Source organism: Tauraco erythrolophus, chromosome 14, assembly GCF_009769465.1.
Source record: "Tauraco erythrolophus isolate bTauEry1 chromosome 14, bTauEry1.pri, whole genome shotgun sequence".
NCBI classification, from domain to species: Eukaryota; Metazoa; Chordata; class Aves; order Musophagiformes; family Musophagidae; genus Tauraco; species Tauraco erythrolophus.
The window spans coordinates 22,022,962-22,044,068 of NC_141478.1; the positions used below are offsets into that span (position 1 = coordinate 22,022,962).

The following is a 21,107-nucleotide window of genomic DNA, read 5'->3' on the forward strand; positions in this document are numbered from 1 at the left end:
ACAGAATTTTAAACAGCTTGTATTCAATTTATATTTACATCATTATGACCAGATAACTTGCACTGCAAAGATGTGGGGAAAAAAAAATCCGACATAAAGATATGTTGGAGCACCAGAGAAGCTGCAAGAAGAAGAGGGAATAAAAATAATGGGCAATATTTTAAAAGGAAAAATAGACATCCTATGCATTTCTAGTGCAGCAGCTGGAGCCTTAACATAGGCAAGATCATGGAGAAGGTGATGGATAGGAGATGGCGTTATCCTTTATGCCCATCTTCATTTTGAAAACAGGTATTTTCAAACAAACTGAATGTCAGACTACAAATTTGGTCGGTAACAGTAACTATGCAGACATACTATATTCAGTCTTCCATAAAACATTTCACTGAGTACTGTACAATGCTTTGTTAAAAACAGCATAATAAAAAAGCAATGTGGCACATAATAACAAGATTAACAACTAATTAACTGATAAGAGTAAGAATTAAACTGCCGAATCATTATTCAGGAGGGATATTTCTAATGAGTTCTGCAAAGACCTGTGCTTGGCCAAGTGTAATTCAATATCCTTAATAACGCCGTGAAAGAAAATTAAAATGATTGCTACTGAAGTTAACAGGTGACATAAAATAATAAGAGTAGATGAAAAGAAACACCAAGTCACTTGCACAGACCAACGGGGACGATGTTGTACTGGAAAGCTTTATAGCAGCTTTCCAGTACCTAAAGGGGGCCTACAGGAAAGCTGGAGAGGGACTTTTTACAAGGCTGTGTAGTGATAGGACAAGGGGCAACAGATTTAAACTGAAAGAGGGGAGATTTAGGTTAGATATAAGAAAGAAATTCTTTACATTGAGGGTGGTGAGGTACTGGAACAGGTTGCCCAGAGAAGTTGTGGCTGCCCCATCCCTGGCAGTGTTCAAGGCCAGGTTGGATGAGGCTTTGGGCAACCTGGTGTAGTGGAAGGTGTCCCTGCCCATGGCAGGGGGGTTGGAACTGGATGATCTTTGAGGTCCCTTCCAACCCAAACCGTTCTGCGATTCTATGATTCTATGATGTGGTACACGTGGGTGTAACACACCGCGTCGGTGCGGTTTATCAGGGGGTCGGCACTCCCTGAACAATGTATACACTCACGCAGCCACCTATAGATTTTATATAGCCCTCCATGTGAGTGTGAACATGTGACAAAGTCTATAAATCACGTTTGGATGATAAAAACGTTGGCAGGCAGTGATACGGAGAGAGCATCATTGTGGCAAGCAGTCGTGTTTCCAGAAGGCAGGCACCCTTGGGAATAATCCCCGGCACACGGCCCTCGCAGCGCGCGGCAGCTCAGGGCGCCCGGTACCGCCGCAGGCTGCGCCGTGCAGTGCCACACGCTTCCGAAAAACCAACGGGAACGACAAGATACAAAGTCTGGTTTTCAAAATACGACGAAATTTAGGAACCTAATCAAGTTGCTTCTCCGTATCCAATTCCTAAAACCAGGGATCAACAGCTTAGCCTCTGAATTCCAGGGAGCTCATTTCCTATGCAAGCGCGACCTGGAAGATGACCTGACTCTCCTCTGAAGTTTTCGTAACCCACTGCCTCTCCTGGAAGCAGACAGTCACCACCACAGCCAGAAGCATAAACCTGCTCCTACAGCATGTGCTCTGAACAAGCCTATGCTCATGCTGCACCTCCTGTATGGACACCAGCCTTCCTTCCAGGAGCTCACAAGTTTGTTGTTGAGGTTCTCCATTTCCATCTGTGTTAAGGAACAGTTTAAGATAACATTTACGTGAAATTGGTTTGGGTTTTTTTAGCTTCGCGATCTCCGTGCTACCCATCAGGTATCTGCAGCCAGACAACGTACTGTAACTTTGTGTTACTTTAGGCCACTTCTACTAGGACAGGACAAGGAAGTCCTTGAAGCCTGACAGCAAGAACCACTAACTTCTCCCAGTACAAGCTCTGGGGTGTAGAAGAGTATGGAAGAACAACATGGTGTGCTTAATACAGAAGAAAAACATTAAAGTAGGGGACAGAGAGAAAAAAAATAGACAGAACCACTAAGACCAGAGAGTCAATTCCATTGTATTTTTGTTCCTTCCAGTCTCAAATAACTTGTCCACTATTTCCTGAAGGATGCAATTCTCATCTTGGCACAGAGAGAGGCTCCTCTTCTCCTTTTCTAAATTTAACCTACTGCCATGACTTATAATCTCCAAGTGTTCTTACAGGAATTCTGAAACAAAACTCTCTTGGCTTTTATGTAGGGTTTTATGATTTATAATTGATACAATTTTATAAATATTCATCAAATTGTTACTAGAAATATATGTTACTTTAAGATGATGATGCTGGATGAGAAGATTTAGCTATCTGCTGAGGTTAGAAGAGTGCAGAAAACAGCAACTTTTAAATAAAACCTTTTAATCTTTCCCTATTCCCTTCCACTTGCAGCTGAGCACTGATGATGTCACCATGAGCATCTGATTCCCCACAGACAAGTCTGGATCTCACCAAGCATCTCCGTAACGCAAGCCTGGCTATGAATCCACGCCATAACTGCCTAGTATCAGCATTATTCGGTACACAGAAGGTAAAAGCATATTTAATAAATTACTTCTAAGTAACAATTTGAAAAGGAAGTAAAAAAAAACCCCACCACCACAAAAATCCTCATTCTGAACTCCTTGAGGATCTCTTTAACTGTATGTCTAAGCTGCTTGCCAATGTCCTTTTAAACTCATCCCTTTAGACTAATTCTTCCCCTTTTTATTGGGCTTGTAGGTTATTGGGAAGAAAGCAAAAATAGCCCTGGGACATTAACCTTATAATTCAATGTAGTAAACTCAAAGCTCCCATTTTTCAAGCTAGCATTTTAAAACCTTAAGGCTTTTAGCAGCTAATGCTTTGCTCTTCAGGAGAGTCTGGAGTCTAAACGAGCTGACAAGCAGAATCTCTCTTCTGCCAGCAAAAAACCTTTGTAGAGCAGGCGTACTTTCCTTTATTATGAAAATAATTACAGATGTAGAGCTCACAAAACAGCACTCGTGCTAATTAGATAACTGTTTGATCTTCCACCTCTGTACGGACATCTTGCATGAATGGGCAGAGGCTGGCTGGAGCATGACTTCATCCAAATTCATTTTGACAGGATGATTCAGCTCCGGCGCAAGCCGCGTGTCCCTCCATGTGACATCTGACTGCAGAGATCACTTTATATTCCTAAGGCCCAAACCACAAATAGGACTTCCAGTTCTCCCGCTATTAAAAGCACAACAGGAACTTGCTCGTTTACAGCTAGAGCAGCAGAGATTTGTTTCAGTTAGGAAATGCAACAGCACATGGACAGGAAAAACGAAACGTGTGAAGGATGGAATCAAAGAGAAAGCGTGGCTGGTCATTTACCTTGGTCATTAGGCATTTTATCTGAGGATTCAGCTAGTGGGACAGGCACAGGGAGGGAAAAAACAAGAGAAAGATCACAAGGCTTGAAGGAGCGAGAGACAGAATTTCAAGTTTCACACAGCATAAGCAGACTAGCCAGAGCTCTCATTTCTAACCACCGATACTCATACGGAAAAAGTATCGTTAGAAAAATCTACTTACAGCTTTGTATTTTTCACCTCTCCTTGGAGCACGTTTTTTCCAAGCGTTCATACTATCTCACTCGCTCCCCGTCACCGAGCAGTTCTTGCCTTAAGAGCCTGTTGTGTCCCACTGGTTCCCATTGTGTCACCCGAGTCACTAGCGGGCAGCTGTGCCGCTGGCTACCGACTCCTGAGCCCGCTGCTCTGCACGACTTCGGCGTGAGCAGACGTGGCACACGAGACCTGGCATCTTACAGTAACTAAAAACCGGTTTTCTAAAAAGCACGTTTAGGACAGGGACCTTCGGCATTAATAACTCGATGACCTAAGTGCCCCCAGTAATTGTGAAACAACACAATTAATCAAACAGCTGAGCAAAATTTGCATATGTGTTGACTACCTGCAAGAGCAATGCGGTAGCAAATGTTATTCTAGTCAAACTCCACTGTCTTCCTGCCTTTTCCAGTTCAAATACAGAATTCATGCTACTGGTCTGTTACCCCTATAGAGGCTGCATTCAGGAAACGAGGAGGGAGGTATTGGATCCACGTGACACTTTACCTTTTGGGGTTCGGAACTGAACTGCCTCAGACATAGGCCCCATGCCCTTCGAGTTGCGGGCCTGGATTTTGAAATAATACGGCGTATCGAGGGTCAATTCTTGTATCTGATGGGTCAGTCTGTTTCCCACGACGGGTTCAATAACCCAGTCGTGTATTTCAGCATTCACATCCGTACTGTAGTAAATAATGTATCCTGTTCAAAGGGAAAAGCAAAAGAACCTTATAGATAAAAGGACAGGACAGTCATAAGATCTCGCAGAAAATATTCTATTGACTTTTAATGATATCTGCTCAGCTAAATGATTATGGGTTTTCTGAAAGTGTATTCTTACTTTTTCAAAGACTAAGAATGCATTCAAATATTAGACAGCCTCTTCATCTTAAATTCTAAACTGTTCATAAGTATTTGTTGGGAGAAAAAAAGCCACTTAAAACATGAAAATTATTTTTCACCACTGTTCATTGAATATAGATAAACTCTCTTTACCTCTTCATAGACCAAATCCTCAAAGTATCAATATTTACAGAAAACAGTTAACATTAAAACAACAAAACATTCTCATGCACAGCTAAAGAACATGTGTTCAGTAGTTTAATTATTTTATTATTTTTCAGATTATTAACACAGATGACAATAATCTGAAGAGAACTGAAGTTTTCTTGCATGTCACAGAAAAAAGGTAAGGGAAGAATTTATGATCTGTTATTAAAACACTGCAATTACAAACCAATATGAAGTAAAAGCTTTATAACTTTTTTTATATAAGAAACACAGAGCCCCAGCATAAAATAAATACTTGCACCAAAACAGGGCTGGGTCATCAGCTGCTTCATGCACAAATTGCTGCTTCCCTTGTCCCACAGACCCCCAGTCTGGGGGTTACCCTACGGAAGGGGGGACGTTCTCCAGAGTGACGGCCACTTCTTTAAAGCAACTGCAAATACTGCCGATACCCCAAATTCACGGAATTCCCAGTAGCCAGGATGGCGTGGAGGGTGACGCTTGAAACGCCAGTTGTAGGTCTGACACGCTTAATTTCTTCCCTTGGTGGCCCAGTAAATTACTGGGGAGTAGATTTAATAATTTGCTGCTTGTACAGGTCACAAAGCAACGTATCAGTAACTTGTCTAAAAAGGGGCAACATATATATATAGTGACAGTTCAAAGCACCATATATAGCACAGTGACACAAGACTACTGAATTAATTTATGACTGTACTAATTAGTCAGCAACTGTAATGATGCACAAGCATCTGGAAGCACCGTTCAGTATTCCACATCCATCCTGTCCGCATCCTTACTGGAGATGAGAGCAGAAAGGACAGGTACTGCACAGAGGTGCTGTCCAGCGCACGCAATTACATCATCGCTTCGTTTCTACGGCACTGCTCCATGCTCAGGATGAAGGAGCTGAGTTAATGAGCAATCATGGAGTAAGAAGCGGCTTCTCTGCTGGCAGTGGCTCTCCCACCAGATGGCACTGGGCCCACGCGGCCCTGGCACGCCTGCCCTGCTTCCCTGGCAAACTGAACCCAATGGCTGAGGGACTCAGACTTAACCCAGCACAACTGCTTTCGATTTTTTTTAGCTGTTAACTGCTGCTTATGCAAAACCTAATAAATCCTATACGTTTTTGTCTGACACATATGAATAAACGTAGGGTTCTCCTTCACGGCACAGACATTGCAAGGAGATTTTTCACCTGGAAAACTGAAGGTGGGAGATAATTTTGCTAACTGCATTGTGCAAGTAAATGCTGATCCCTCTGTACGTCGTCTACCCTTTCTCATGTATGTGCCCGAGGTAAGATGGCAGGCTTTTCTTTGTAGGAGCATATAGAACCTGGGGATGTGTGTGCCTGACGTTTCACACCTGTCTGAACGACCCCACTGACCACTGGCAACCAAGGCCTTTAACCTGCAGTTAAGATAAAGGCTCCTGTTTCTCCAGACAAACCTTCCTTCTCATATAGAGGAAGCATCTTGTTGATAAGAAAATAACGCAGAATTGGCTTTATAGCCGATATAAAAATACATATACACGACATATAAACAGCTGCATGCGTGCAGAGACACACGAATGGCTCAGACGGGCGTTCCGGTGCGGAGTGAGCTGCATCCTTACAGCTCCACTCGACAGACAACACGCAACCCCTCCTGCCCTAATTTTTTAGTGCTGACCCCAGAAAGACAAAGAGAGAACCTGTTAGAGCCAAGGGTCCTACCTGCAGCCTCTGGGCTGCGTGCACAGAGCGCTCGGCCTTTTAGGGGTCTGTCTTATGGCTTACTTGAAAGTTGAGTGTAATTACTAAAGGTTAAGGTCTCCATTTCAGAGGGATTTGATTAGTTTTTGTTTCCTGTCTAGAACCTGGGCTGCAGTACTGCCTAATCGGATGCCAGTTGGTGACAGGTTTCAAAGACTCAATTCTGCACCGGAGTTAATTCTGGTAACAAGAGCAAAATCATACACTGCAAACTATACGCCAAAAAAAATCTGCTTGAAGCTTAAAAGCCTAGGGTAAAAAAGGAAAATTGAAGTGAATTATTTCAAAAAGCCTTTAGAAATGTGAATCCAAACAGAAATTACAGGAAGGAAACAGTAATTATTATTTTCTGTAAAGTGATTTATCCTACGTGAAGTGATGCAGTTACGGAGGCAAATAACAGTTTACTCCTAATGGTTGTGTCAGGGGACCAATAAACTGACTTTAAGTCTGTTCTGTGCCACAAAAATGACACAAAGATGACAAAAAGCACTGGGCTGGAGTCTTCTACATAAAATCCTGATGGGCCAGAAGCATTATCGATGTATTTCTGGAGGCACGCTATTAGACTAGCACCAGCTGATGAAGGCAAAGGTTATTGAGATATTTAAACTTTCAATTATATTTCTGGTTAGACTCCAATTTCACACTGCAGTTAGTTTATATCTTCATATATTTTTACTAGGTACAAAAGTAAATAATTAATCTGAGCTACTAAAAAGATTGACAAAGAAGATATAGACCTCTTGGCTAGCTCGAGGCTAAACCAGAACACGTTCACATAGTTATGCAGATTATATCCTGCTGTTAACCAGGGTCTTATCTCTGCCCTGATGGCTCATGCAAACTGCACCTGTAATTTTGCCGTTGGCTTCGGAAGGAGGCTGCCAGTTCACAATTATCGTCCGAGGTTTTCCCTCTTTGCTCACCACAGTCACGTCTTTGGGAGGAGAAGTAGGCACTGCAAAGAAACAGAAGCCAGGCTGTCAGAACCAGGTGGCCCCATTTCACTGGATGCAAACAAGTAACCTCAGCACCTTCGCTTTTTACTTGCTTGACCAGTGGAAAAAAGGCACGTACAAGAATGAAACACTCAATGGTCCATCTTGGAATAAATCCACCATCCTACTGTAGTGGTCTTACGGATTTACTCCGTGCAACTGGCAGATGCCATCTGGTGTGCAGCATCTCCTTTCCATAAGGAGTTACTGGTTTCTCAGGCGGTTCTGTCACCCGACGCCGTGATTCACGACTGAACGAGCCCACGTGTCTTCCAAAATACACCGTCTTTGTGCAGCTCTGGCCGCTGGGGTTAACGACTGCTCACCTGCGTGCGTTCGGTCGTCGTCAAAGTTACATGAACTTGTGAAATAAATACATTTCTCATGTACAGGCACGCAAGATATCTCCATGTTTTCCTGTTTATGGTGGGACCAAGATCCAGTAACGCCAGTTTGCCACTCGAATCTGACTCAGCAAATCCACCCGAGATTTAAAACCACAATCCAAAATTACTGATTGACTTGAGAATCATTTGTGATTTGCAAGGAAACCTGCACCACAGAAGCATTTGAAATCTAGAAATATTGGCTGAAGACAATTGTCCAGCCTTTTTCCCTGGGTTGCCAGAGAGCACGACTGGAGGGGGAGAGCACTTCCTTCTCCCACCAGCCTCCTCCTGCCCCAAGTTCGGGAAACAGCACGAGCTGCTCCAGCGAACGGCTGAAACCCGAGACCCTTCTCGCTCTGAACTAAAACATCCAGCTGGGGCTTGGATTAATGGCTCTCAAACACACAGAGCCCACGTCTCCAAAGGTGCATTATCCAGAGGCAGTTTGCAATGCCAAATGATTTTTTTTTTAATGAAAAACTGGAGACTCCTAATTAGGTACCGTGTAGCAAAGTAAATCCGCCGCGGATATTTAATACTATAATAGTAACGCTTTGTGCTTACGCAGTGCTTTCTGCATGTAAAGAGCTTCATGTATATTACCTATAAGAAATTAATCTGTCCGTCCTCTGGGATGGCTATTATCCCTGTGCAGAAAAATAGCTGGAAACCAGGGATAGCAAAAGCTCAAAAGTTATTCTAACTATTACCCCAAGTACTTAAAAACATGCTCAACAGAAATGTACAGACATAAAGCACAAGTCAAGGCCCTATAGTGAGCTTCAGGGAAAAAAACTAAACCAAGACTTAGCCCTCGAGAGATTACTAACTCACAAACCAGCACTGAACCCAGTATCCCATATTTTTTTTCAGCATTAACTGAGGAGTAAGTCCTACGCAGCGTTGCTACTCAGGAGTATTCAAAAATAACGAGTCACATGCTCAGGAATTTGGCGAGTAATATAAATCACAAGATCATTATGGGAAAAATATATTTAGCCTTTTTTTCTTTTTCATTTGCTTCTTAGTTCCCAAGCTTTTAGGTCATATTTGCAAATATTCTTTACAACCGCCCCAACTAGACATTTACTTTCTATTTAAATGAAAAGAAATGAGACCTCCTGCATCTCTCGCCCTCCTCGCTCCTGGACTTTTAGGGTTTCAAATTCTCTTTTAAAAACTTTATTTGTGCACCTTTGCAATCCCTCCTCTTAGTGTAGAGTTACGGAGAGCATTGTATGTCTGTCAGCAAAAATACCAAATCAAGTGTTTTAATGTGGGCTGGGCACAGCAATTGGGATGGGAAAGGAGCCTCAGTCCAGACCTGCGCTGCCAGAAGAGCAGCTGACTCCACATCACGGGATCCCCACCAAAACCTAAAGCAACTGAAGGTCACAAAGGGTTTATGGCACTTCAGAGAAGTTAGGAGCTTTCTGATTTTATCCTGGTTTTGCTTTTTCTTATGCCTCGTTATAGAACGTTTGGATGATCTCACCAATTCTTTGCACGCTTGATTTTTTTTGGCTGGATTGTACTTTAGCATGAGAACTACAGAGTAGTTTGGACAGGCTCTCTTTTGTCCTTCCAGTTCAAACAGGGAGAAACCCAGGCATGATAAGCAGTAAATTTAATTGCACAAAGATCATTTAAGACTGGAGGATAAAAAGAGCTAATGAGGGACAGGTCCTGGCCCTCGCAGTTACTCAGTGGGCACAAGTTCCTCCCGGCGGCCACAAACCCTTTTCTGTTCCGTGCTTTGGGAGCGCGACATTTCGACAGCACTGACAACTGCGATGGCAATTCCTGCCAAAGGACAGGAATTTAGGACTGATTTGGATGTCTTAATTTCTATGGGGATTTTTTTTTTCTTCGTTTGCCCCATGCACTTCCTCACCCTGTAGTAATTATCATCATAAATACAGCAAATTTTAATTATTTGCTGAAGTATTTTTTTTTAATTTGCTACTAACATGCTATTGCTGAGATGTTTCAAGTCTGCACTTCTTTCTTCTCTCCTGTCTGTGAGCTGTGGTACATTATTCATTACTTCCCTGTAATTTGATGCAAAGTCTTTTGCATGCAATCATCCCTTTGAATTTTGAAGTATGTTGTTGTTTTTTAATCAGAATTTCTGACTAAACCATAAAGAAAAAAAGCCCCCAGCAAATATTCACCAGCATAATCGTTTTATATACACACTTTCCCTCCTCCAGCATTCCAGCAGGCTCGTCAGGAAGGCTGGCCCTTCCAGAAAGACACGAAGCAGTACCTAATTCAAAAGTTGTCCCGTGTGCTGTCATACTCCAAGTACTGGATCTTCGACCTTTAGTCACCATCACGGAGAATTCGTACAAGGTGTTTGGTTTTAACCCCGTCACTAAATAGCTCAAAGTGGTCGCGTTCGCAGTCTGAAAGAAAAACAAAGTGTCAGTAACTTCTGAACTGGAAACCATCCCTCACCAGCTCTCAAACACCCCTGTCTCAGGTAGGCGTTTGAAACGTTTCAGCATCGCTACGTTTGCACAACCACGGTCATTAATTCTGCGGCGGCTTCGCTCTGTCATGCAAACTCATTAATCAGGTATTAATGTGCAGTTGTTTTATCCTAAACCAGAAACTCCTTCTGCAATCAGCAGGAGCATTTGATAGCAGCCAATTGTAAATGTAAAAAAAAAAAAAAAAAAAAAGGCAATCCAAGGTCCAGGGCACACTTGTTATGCAGCAGGCTAAATCACTGCCTACTTGGGGGGGTTAATTTATAGCATTTCATTAAATCTGGCTAGGGACAACAATGAAACACAGCTAACAATAACAGTCCTTCTTGAAACCTGTATCTGCCTTCCACATTCCCGTTAGAATTTTCAGTAAATTTTAAATATAACTTAAAAAAAAAAAAAAAAAAATCAACTGAAGGTACCAGTGCTAAGAGACTTGACAACAAGGAAGCTTTATTAATAGGTAGGTATTTTTCAGAAAAAAGGGTTATCTAGGATCACACACTGTAACTACGCATGGTTTATAGTGTAATTGGTAGCTGAGCCACTTAGGTAGAATTTTTGACCTTTAGGTTAAACGATCTGATATTTGTTATACGCCACTTGAACATCAACAGAATGTACTTGAGGCCTGTGGGGAAAAAAAAAATAAATCTGCATATATGTATATGGTTTACCTTGACCTCCAGTAATTTAAACATTGAATTCAAGAGTTAGTTGCTTCGGTATTGGACAGGGCCATACAACTACTGCCTTCAGAAAACAACTGTTTCCAGCTAATTCTTTTTCAAGGAAAAGGCCTTCTGTAAACTTCTAAAAGTTCCTTGAAGACTCAATGAATAATATAGTCCAAATTCTGCAAAGAAAGCCCTAATTTCTCAAATCTATTTTTGTCACACCAGGGGAAAGTTCAGAAAGCCGTTGGCCAAGCGATACGTGGATTTGCACGAAGTATTTCACTTTTCACGACATGTTTTGCCAGCTGGACATCACAGGGGCGGACAGACCACAAAGAGATCATAAAACTAAAAATCAAATCCTCTGTTAACTTTAAATCTTTAGTTGATACAAAACCCAGTGTGGTTTCAAGGTAAACGTGACTGTGGGCGAACGGTTCCAACGTCTGAGCGTGGAGCAGGACGGTTCTCACGTCGGTTCAGTGACAAAGTCTGATGGAGCACAGGCTCCCCAGTACCAACACGAAGCCACGTCTTGAGAAGAGCTTTCCACCAGCTCTCGAAGTGCCGAGCAACGGTTTCTCCGGGCTCTTTGCAGCGCGGCTCAGGGACATCAGGAATAGCCAACGCTTCAGTAGAAGCTGCAAAGACCTTCGGCCTGGGCAACTGCGTAACGACAAGTCCAAAGGAGAAATCTTCTCCTAGCATCTCACGTTACGAGCTGACTTATCCTCCATAAAACCACGCTGTTTCTTCCTCCACAGAACACCTATGGAAATTCCCAGTGCCACTTAGGCATTCGATTCTGTTTATAGTACTTTTTAGCTCCTAGCTTCAGTCTTAGGCCTCAGCTGGAGTCCTTTTTACAGGCTAAAGTTGTATTTTTCATCTACGCCTTTGAAACTTGGTGTCTTTTAGTTTCGCCGCACATCACATCGAACGCAACGACACAAGAAAGGCTAAACTGGAGCGTTACGCTTCTCCGCTTTCTTCATTTTTTTTAAAACCACTTACTGTTTTTAAGATCACAACACACCCCATGATACTAAACCCTGCTCACCTACCAGAAATAAACTTCATAAATATTATCTTGTAGAGTTTATTTTCCTTTTATAGAGTCCTAAAGGATCTAAGTTAAGATTTAATACTTTGGCTTATGCTTGAGAGCACACGGATAAATCACAGGAACCCTGCGAGCAGGACAACTCTGCTCCACCAACAAAGGTTCTTTGAAAATCGCCCTCCGATGCACGTTGGTGAAACTCCGCGGTTCAAAGCACAGTGCAGTAGTTTGGCTTCAGGAACTGTATCGCATCTGTTCCCGTGTCGATATGCTCTCGATTGACACAGCTCCTACACAAATTTAAGAAAATAAGGCTCCTTAAGGTGGAACCTCTTAAGTTGTATTTGAAGCATGGAGCCGCATCTTTAATGATGATTTGTGAATGTCAGCAAAGAAAGGGGAAGGAAACGTAGAAAATACGAATCACATGAACTGTATCACCATCCAATTTCCTGACGAGATGGAGGGATGAAACGAGACTGCGTTGCACAGGTGTACCCTTGTGCCAAAGAACGGACACAAAGACAAGATTTCTGTGTGCAAGGCTGCGTAACGGAGGAGCTCCGATGCAACTGGGTGAACAGCCTCAAACACGCAATAAATAACACAGCTTCTAGAGACGGCCACGACAAACAACATACTGGCTCCTGGTCAATAAAGTCACCAAAGACCTGACAGAAATACGGCAGCTTCTTGAACAGCACAGCTGCAAAAAGGTTTTGCCTTTCTTACAATTAGCAGTTGTTCTTGTTCAACAGGGTAGTACCGCATTCGAGATTGAAATAAAGAACGAAAAGCAGGACTTGAGTTCTCCAAACATCATGGGGTAAAAATGAGGAGAGCAAACGTTCCCCACCTTACATCCTTTCAGTCAAATGCTTTTTCCAACGACTAATTTTGAACTGTATTCCAGCATTACATGTTATTTTTGGTCCACAGTAAAACGGCTTGACCAGTGGCCACCAGCACTGAGAACGGTGGGAGCATTTCATTTACCACCGAGGGTGGGTTTTTAAGCATTTAACCAATGAGGCTGCAGCATTATATAAATCACTCCTGAAACATCCTCTGCACGACTCAGGAATGTGGGTTCATAAATAACTTGCCTTTAGAGGAAGAACACACACATGTACGTCTCTGAATTTCCATAATCATCACACATACATACATCTTTTCATTTCTTGTTTGGAACAAGAGTGCTCTGCAAGAGCATAAAGGCAACTCCACTCGCTGGGTATTTTAACAACCATTTCCTCTGAGTGTCATTTCAAATGTGAAATATGCAGTCAGCATTTTTGAGGCCTCCAGATAACTCTGAAAATTAAAAAAATCCAACCAACCGACTAAAAAAAAAAATCCAAACCAATAAACCAAACCCCGAATCTAGGCTCCAAATCAAAAGAGCAGATGAAAATGAAGGCAGGGATATCATAAAACTGTTATATATTTTGCATCCATTCAGTTCCCAAAGGAAAGGTTCATTATTGACTTCATAGGAACAGAAAAGGTTGTAAAACGGCAGTTAAAACCGTCAGGGTAAATATTTTCCCGGCATGACTCACCCCACAAACTCAGATTCTGCTGCTGGCTGGGGAGAAGCCGTTAGGAGCACATCCCTCATTAATGCCTTACTGGCTCCTCGAAAGGTAACCCCACAACCGTCCCGAAGCGATTGCTTTCGGGTGAAGTAAGGACAAATTTGTCACCGTGCCCGTGCTTCCACGGCGGAACTTAACTCTGGAAGCGTTTGCCTTCCGTCCCCGAGCCGGCCCTTCCGCTCGCTCACATGCAACACCCTGTCTCAACCTCTCACACACACGGAAGAGACCACAAAACCAACCGCTCCCACTAAATCATAGAATCATAGAATGGTTAGGGCTGGAAGGGACCTTCAAAGGTCATCTAGTCCAACCCCCCTGCAAGGAACAGGGATATCTCCAACTAGATCAGGTTGCTCAGGGCCTCGTCCAACCTGGCCTTGAACGTCTCCAGGGATGGAGCATCCACCACCTCTCTGGGCAACCTGTTCCAGTGTTCTACAACTCTCATGGTAAAAAATTTTTTCCTAATATCCAATCTGAATCCACCTCCCTCTATTTTAAAACCATTACCCCTTGTCCTATCACAACTGGCCCTCCTGAACAGCCTCTCCCCATCTTTCTTGTAAATCCCGAAGAATCTTGGAAGCGATGGTTTAACTGAGCAGGACAGATGTCGACTCAGTCCGGGCACCTCCACCAAAAGCGGGCACACCTCTACACCGTTTTGTCAGCGCTTGTCTGTACTCTCAGCTCTCACTTTACCCTGACTTGAACACGAAACACCTTCTCCCTGACACAACACAGCCCCGTTAGCGTTGTCGAAACTCCAGTACCTTGTACTTGGTGTTTGCAGGAATATTGGTTTTCCAGCGAACTGTGTAGTAGCGAGCGTCTGTGATCTTCTGGTTCTTCGGCAGAGAGTTGTCTGCCCAAGTGATCCGTATGGTGTCATGGCTCAAGATGGAAGCCTGAACTCCCACCGGTGGCATCATGGGAGACGGATCTGGCACTGGAGTGTATGGAGCATTAATAACAAACAAATCAACTTCGGAAGTGTCTAGGGAATTGATGGGTAAAAAGTAGTGTATTATAATTAAAAAGGGAGACGGTGGCATTTTAATGTAAACAAAAACAAAAAAGGGGAAATGCAGGGTAGTACAATGGAATGAGAGGTGAGAAATGGAGAAAAAGAGAGAAAAGCCAGAGTTAATAGGTGACATAAGACTGGCAAATCAAATTACTCTTGCATCGCGTTCCTTTCTTACGGCAGTAAGGCAACATATATATGCTAATATATATACACCCCCCTAATCGTGTAAGTGTTCAGTACGTTCAACCACGGCCTAAGAACCCCAAACATACAGTAATTTTGACTTTAATTCCCTCAGAAGGTCCACTGATTCCTCTTCCAGAAAACAACGAGGAGGAAAAAGAGCTGGACAACTTCTGGATGGGTAAATGCCACTTCATAACAATTACAGGGAACTCCATCATCTTTTAAAGAACGTTAATGGCAACCGAGTTCCGAGTATCATACAAATTTGCAATAACTGAAGAAACTGCAATTCCAATGTCCTCTATAAAATCTATAAGGGCTCCTGCTCTTCAGAAGGCTAAACCAAACAGAAGTGTTAGTGTCTACGCAAAATAACGAAGTAACGTCAACAGTCTAGTGGGGAGCACAGTGAGCCATAGCATAGAAACAGCTCACTGGCAAACAAATTTCTCTGCTTAAAACCTTTTATTAATAAATTACAAGATTAAACAAAATATGCCAAGAACTTGTTTAGTGTAAGTGACAGCAGATTTGAGACTTAGACGAAGAGAACGCGGGCATCAAATTAAAAATCTCAGTGTAAAAGACAAAAAAAACCAAGTAAATCTACACTTGTCCATAAAAAACAGAGCAATGCCTTTAGAACTGCACCCACACAATCTGTGCCAACAGTGGTAACTTTTTGAGCAGGAGCATCAGTGGGTAGTTGAAAGGTGAGTTTTGCCATTTCCAAATGAAACCAATTTTAGGGGGTTTAATAAAGAGACAAAACACGCGAGGCAGTCCCTGGAACAGTGAGGCCAATCAGTTAAAGAAACGGAGCGCACTGGATGGCACTGAAAAACACCACTCTTGGCTCACACGTCACGTTTTTGGCTGCTGTGCTTGTTAATTTTTGGCTGTGCAGGACGGCAGAGCAGCCCAGGGCTTTACCTGAGTGAGGCCGGGTCACCGCGCTCTCGTACAGAGGGATCCCTTCCCCGACGTTGTTAAACGCCTTCAGAGTTATGACATAGTGGGAGCTTGGGTCTAAAGGGGGGGAAAAAAGTTAAATATCTTTTTAGTGCAAACTGTTAGTGACTCCTATTTTCCACTTCTCCACATTCTCTTTGGTATTTTGTTTTTCGACTGAAAGACACGAAATAACGCAATTTGAAATGAGGAAGTCTCCATGCAGACCTCCTGTTAGCGTGCAACAGTTCTCATGCAGCAAAAATCTCTAATTACAGCAAATCTACCTTAAGTACAGTCAAAATAGTAGTGAGGAAAAACATTTCAAAATGAACATTTTAAATTGCTCTACTATAATATTATCCAAAACTCCAATTTTATGGAGCTTCTCATTAGTTCACAAAACTGGTATTTATTTTGCTTTCAGGGAATCTTACCTACCACAGAGAATTCTGCGGAGCAGCAATCTATATTTTCCTTTTAAAGTAGATGCCACTGTATCTTGGTGATATTTTAGTTTCTTTTTTTTTTTGTTGTTTTTTGCCTGAAGCCACCTGTTCTGCAGCTCCAGAAGGAGAAAAAGGGAAAAATGCTGCTCAGCATGAAAGTTTTTGTAATAAGTGTTGAAGGGAAAGCATCAAATCAAAATGCACTGTGCTTCAAACTCAGTGAATTTAGGCTTCTGGGTCTGGGGTTTTTTTTATTCCTCTGCCTCTTTATCAGCAGAAAACTGAGTTTATTTGAAATTTATCAACAGTTTGGCATCTGGCATAGTATCTGAATAAGGAAAAAGATCCTCTTAAAAACCTACATGTTTTTTTATTTATTTATAATACCACAGTCAGTAAATTGACAGTTAATTCCCTTTCCTTACCCAGGTTCTCAATGGTGTAGTATCTCTGCTTGTAGTCCACCTTGATGGTCTGTGCGTGCGGGCTGCCGATGCCGTACCCTATAGCGTAACCTCGCACCACGATGTTCTGGTTCTCGGGTGGAGTCCAGCTTACCACGATACTGGTGACAAGCGGACGGACGTGCAAGGAACTTGGAACTTCCGGAACACGAGTTTCTGGTACGGAAAAACGATGCGTTTCAAGGATTTCTCTTAATTAAAGGTAATTACACGAAGAGCTGTGAGCTGGTAAGGTCAAACGTAGCACTGCTACGTACTGAAGGGAGCACGCTCCACAGGAGAGAGCGTTATCGTACGAGAGAGCAAAGAATTCTAACAAGCAGAAGAAAATCACCATGGTTTCATATCCTAATATATCTTAATAGATCTTCTTTTTAAAAGAAAGGAGAGTCATAGTGAAGAAGAGTCTCAGATCTGCGGCGAGGCAGGCCTTTGGGATGTCTGTCCACGTTCTTTCCCATTTGTAATTTTTCAATATACGCATTGCGTTTAGCACGTCCTTGCCCTCCTCCAAGCAATCTACTTTTAGTCCCATCATATTACTCGTGGGCATTAATATAATTATATTGAAAACACAGTGATGATGGAAGAAAAGGTTCCTGAGCTTGTTGTAGGATTAAATAGAATTCTCCAAAGCTCTATATATGTCAGTAAACTGGATGTGTTGCAAAGGTTTGTTGTGATTTGTCCTATATTTGTCACTGTTTAAATCCTTGAGTCTCTTCTACACAATTCACAAAGTACATGCAGAGACTACACGACCGTACCACGAGATCAAAAACTACTCATCGAGTCCGTAACACGTGTTCAAACACTACCCCCACAAGCAACACAAACCTAATCACAACCCAAGAGAGATGGAATGTGGATCCTTAATAACAGAAGGACTTGCATGATATTCCACTGTAATCCCCTAATATTTTTACTAAAAGGATCTTTTTCCCAGTGATGATTATAACCTAAAAGCAATCTAAAAGCACAACCGTACTCGCATCTTTGTTTTAATTTTATTTTTGTTTTTATTTCATTCAAAAATGAAATAAATACTTTTGTCAGGCTGCTGGAGCCCGCCGTATGTTGACGGATTTTAAATAATTCTGGGCCATGGTAGGCTGAGTTCCCCACTCTAAAATCAAACGAGTTCAGAGAGTTTTGCTTCCTGCAGGGATTTCATTTTAATGAAACATGCTGCATTTATCTAAAGACATTTAATAAAGCACCACAACAGGATTATTCGGATCATAATATGCCATTGGCCTCCTCGCCCAGGGAGTTTATGGTCTCCAGCTGACACAGCTGATCGATTAAAGTTCACAACTATTAAATACAGAAAAGCTACAGAATTGCAATATAAGAGATGACATTTTTAACTGCGCAGAAGTTAGTGCGCTGGGAATAAACTTTGTGCAACTGTTTAACACCTTTTGCATACGTGCTCCTGGTGGGACTTGCACCGACTCTGCAAAATTACCCAGCCCTGCTCACACTAAATGCAACGGTCTGGCTCCCATTTACATTGATGGCACCATAAAGCGAATTATTTTCTGTTTAAATTCAAAAAGCAGCCATGGAATAAAAAGGAATTATGCCTTACGTGTCTATTGAACCTGAGAAATTAAAGATTGGCTGTAAATACGTTTGCATGGCATTAAAATTACCCACACGAGCTTACTGAAGAAAGAAAAGCAAAAAATATACACCTTCTTTTCAGTATGCACGTACACAACTATCTCTCACACGAACATGATATAAATACCATGTTTCATTGTCTTAACTGTGAATTTTTATTACTTTAGTCATTGTAAAGCTTTAAGAAAGTTAGATTTTCTGCAGGGGCTGCAACTTTTCAATTTGAAAAAAATTCAAATTGTAAGAGCAACACAGAACGAAAGGGTTCTTTTCTTCTCCCTCCTTCTGCCCTATTTAACGCAATCCTGACGCTACCCTCTGGTGCAGCGTTGTTAACTGGGATTCAAGAGCAGCGTGCGTTTTCATCCCCGTGAGTGCGTGCTGCCTTTGTACAGAGCTCCACCTCAGCCCGGGCAAGGAGTGCTGTCCCAAAGCTGCATGGCTGTGTCATAGAATCATAGAATGGTTTGGGTTGGAAGGGACTTCAAAGATCATCTAGTTCCAACCCCCCTGCCATGGGCAGGGACACCCTCCACTACACCAGGTTGCCCAAAGCCTCATCCAACCTGGCCTCGAACACCTCCAGGGATGAGGCATCCACTTCTCCTCTGGGCAACCTGGTCCAGTACCTCACCACCCTCAATGTAAAGAATTTCTTTGTTATATCTAACCTAAATCTCCCCTCTTTCAGTTTAAATCCATTGCCCCTTGTCCTATCACTACACATCCTCGTAAAAAGTCCCTCTCCAGCTTTCCTGTAGGCCCCCTTTAGGTACTGGTGTCACCTCCACTTAGAGGGAGCCAGACACACCGATGAAAAGAATTCCAGCCCTACAAAGTAAATCCTAAGTACCTCCAGAACTGAACTCGAGTGTTAGCACTGGGCTCTGCGCCGTTCCTGGAGCGACGGAGGACGAGCGTTCAGCTGAGCACCGACTTTGCGGAACGCAAAGGCTGAAGCATGGGCTCTCCAGGGCTTTGACCAGCTGACTGGTGGAGCAACCTTCCACCGGCTCCGAGCAAATATTGAAGTTCTTTTACTGCTCTGTCTTCCAGCTGCCAGTATAACTGAATCTCAAGCCACACAGATGTGAAAGACATTACTGGATCCTGCGGCGTTAGGCTAGAACGACCCTCTGGATACTCTAACAAAGCCAAGAGGGAGACCCGCCTGCAATGAGCGTTCAGGAAACCCGGGTGCAACAGCACTCATTAAACACTTTTCTGAAACAGGAACAGTCTGCCCAGAGCCACCAGCTCCACGCAGGCAGTTCCAAAGAGATCCACCCCAGCCGTCCTTTTCAAAACCAGCACTTCTTAATTTCAGTTGCTTTGAGTCAGATTCTGGGAGATGCTCACAAATTTGCTCCTTCGAATTCTGCAAGAATCAGGTTCCCACTTGCAAATTACTCTCACGTAGTAAATACCAAACACCTGGACCAACTCTCAAAAGGTCAACATTTTTCACAGAACGTTTTCTACTTTTATTGTTGAACTCTACGCTGGAAAAACAAGATGTTATCATGGTTCTGTATACCACATTATCACGAATCGACGGCTTTAGTGGAAGAGACTTCATTTCTGATAGAAGATACAGTCTCTACCAGTCTATCAGTATTGAAAATATAATTAATCTCCATTTCTTCTAAAGTGGCAAAATAACAATTACTGGGGTTCAAATGTTCCTTTAGAAAAAAAATCTAAGCAAAAAAAAAAAAAATCAGGAAAAATATTTTAATTGAGCATGATACCAATGAAACGTAGCGGTAAGATAAAGGTCTATAGGTGACAACAATGTTTTCCACTGTTTCTTTCCTGCTGGGGCATCTCCCTCACATTCAACTATGTTCACAGCTCCAAGGCTGCAACCCCAGCGCAGCCAACTGGTAACCCCAGTTACCCAACTGGTAACCCCAGTTACCCAACTGGTAACTACCAACTGCAGCCGACGGGATGGCATCCCGTCAGCCGGCGCGCGGCACCTCCGCACACCAAATCCCCGCTCCGAGCTCTGCGAGGTGTAACTTCAGTGGTTTCATTAGCATAACTGAGGTGCTACAGAAATACAGAGTCACTGTTTCACTTCCCTCAAGCAAAACAGTCCTCCGACCTCTGTTTCATACCGTGTAAACTCCTGCATAATTAACACGATGAATTTTATTAACAGTATAAAACCGGAGCCATTATTACTATTATATGAATCTTATAATGAATTGTTGTTTAAATATTGAAACACTGACATTGTAATTCATAATTGGGTATTTCTTAGCAGAAAAAAACCATACAGTCAACATACTGTACTAGAAAGTGTAGAATTTCAAGCCATTTAATTGACGTGGAAAGAACTGTATGTTAAAACAAAAACTATTTTCACTTATACCTTAAATGAAGCCCATTGTATAATCAGAATACGGTAAAAACAATTGAACAAAATCAGGTTTGCCTTTTAAAAAAGGCAATGAGACTTCCCTGTGCCCTGCCCGTGGATTCTAACGTTTCGATGTCACAAACAGTCACAGTCAGGATCTTACCATCGAGGTCGCTCTCAAACGTCTCTGCCGATACCCAGTCGGTCGCTGGTCCAGTGCCATTGACAGTCAGGGCCGCCACGCGGAAGCTGTATTCCGTACCGCGTTCCAGCCCTACGGGACAGGGAGCACCCAAGATACCAAAGGGAACCCCAGCTGTGAGCACAGCAATCACAGTTCCTCATTAAAACACAGGCATAACCTGATGGTAAAATGCTTTTTCATTGCCACTG

General features: G+C 42.7%; 1 protein-coding gene across 2 annotated transcripts in view; it reads right to left on the bottom strand.

Annotated features, from left to right (window-relative positions):
* NEO1 (neogenin 1) overlaps positions 1-21,107 on the bottom strand; it is a 207,465-nt gene that overhangs the window by 16,201 nt on the left and 170,157 nt on the right. For both annotated transcript variants that reach the window (XM_086620230.1, XM_086620229.1), the window contains exons 14-21: positions 20,878-20,988; positions 16,679-16,873; positions 15,787-15,882; positions 14,411-14,634; positions 10,071-10,209; positions 7,265-7,372; positions 4,146-4,340; positions 3,403-3,435 (exon numbers count right to left, since the gene is read on the bottom strand). In XM_086620230.1, the coding sequence (XP_086476356.1) occupies positions 3,403-3,435; positions 4,146-4,340; positions 7,265-7,372; positions 10,071-10,209; positions 14,411-14,634; positions 15,787-15,882; positions 16,679-16,873; positions 20,878-20,988 (1,101 nt within the window). The remainder of the gene's footprint in view (positions 1-3,402; positions 3,436-4,145; positions 4,341-7,264; positions 7,373-10,070; positions 10,210-14,410; positions 14,635-15,786; positions 15,883-16,678; positions 16,874-20,877; positions 20,989-21,107) is intronic.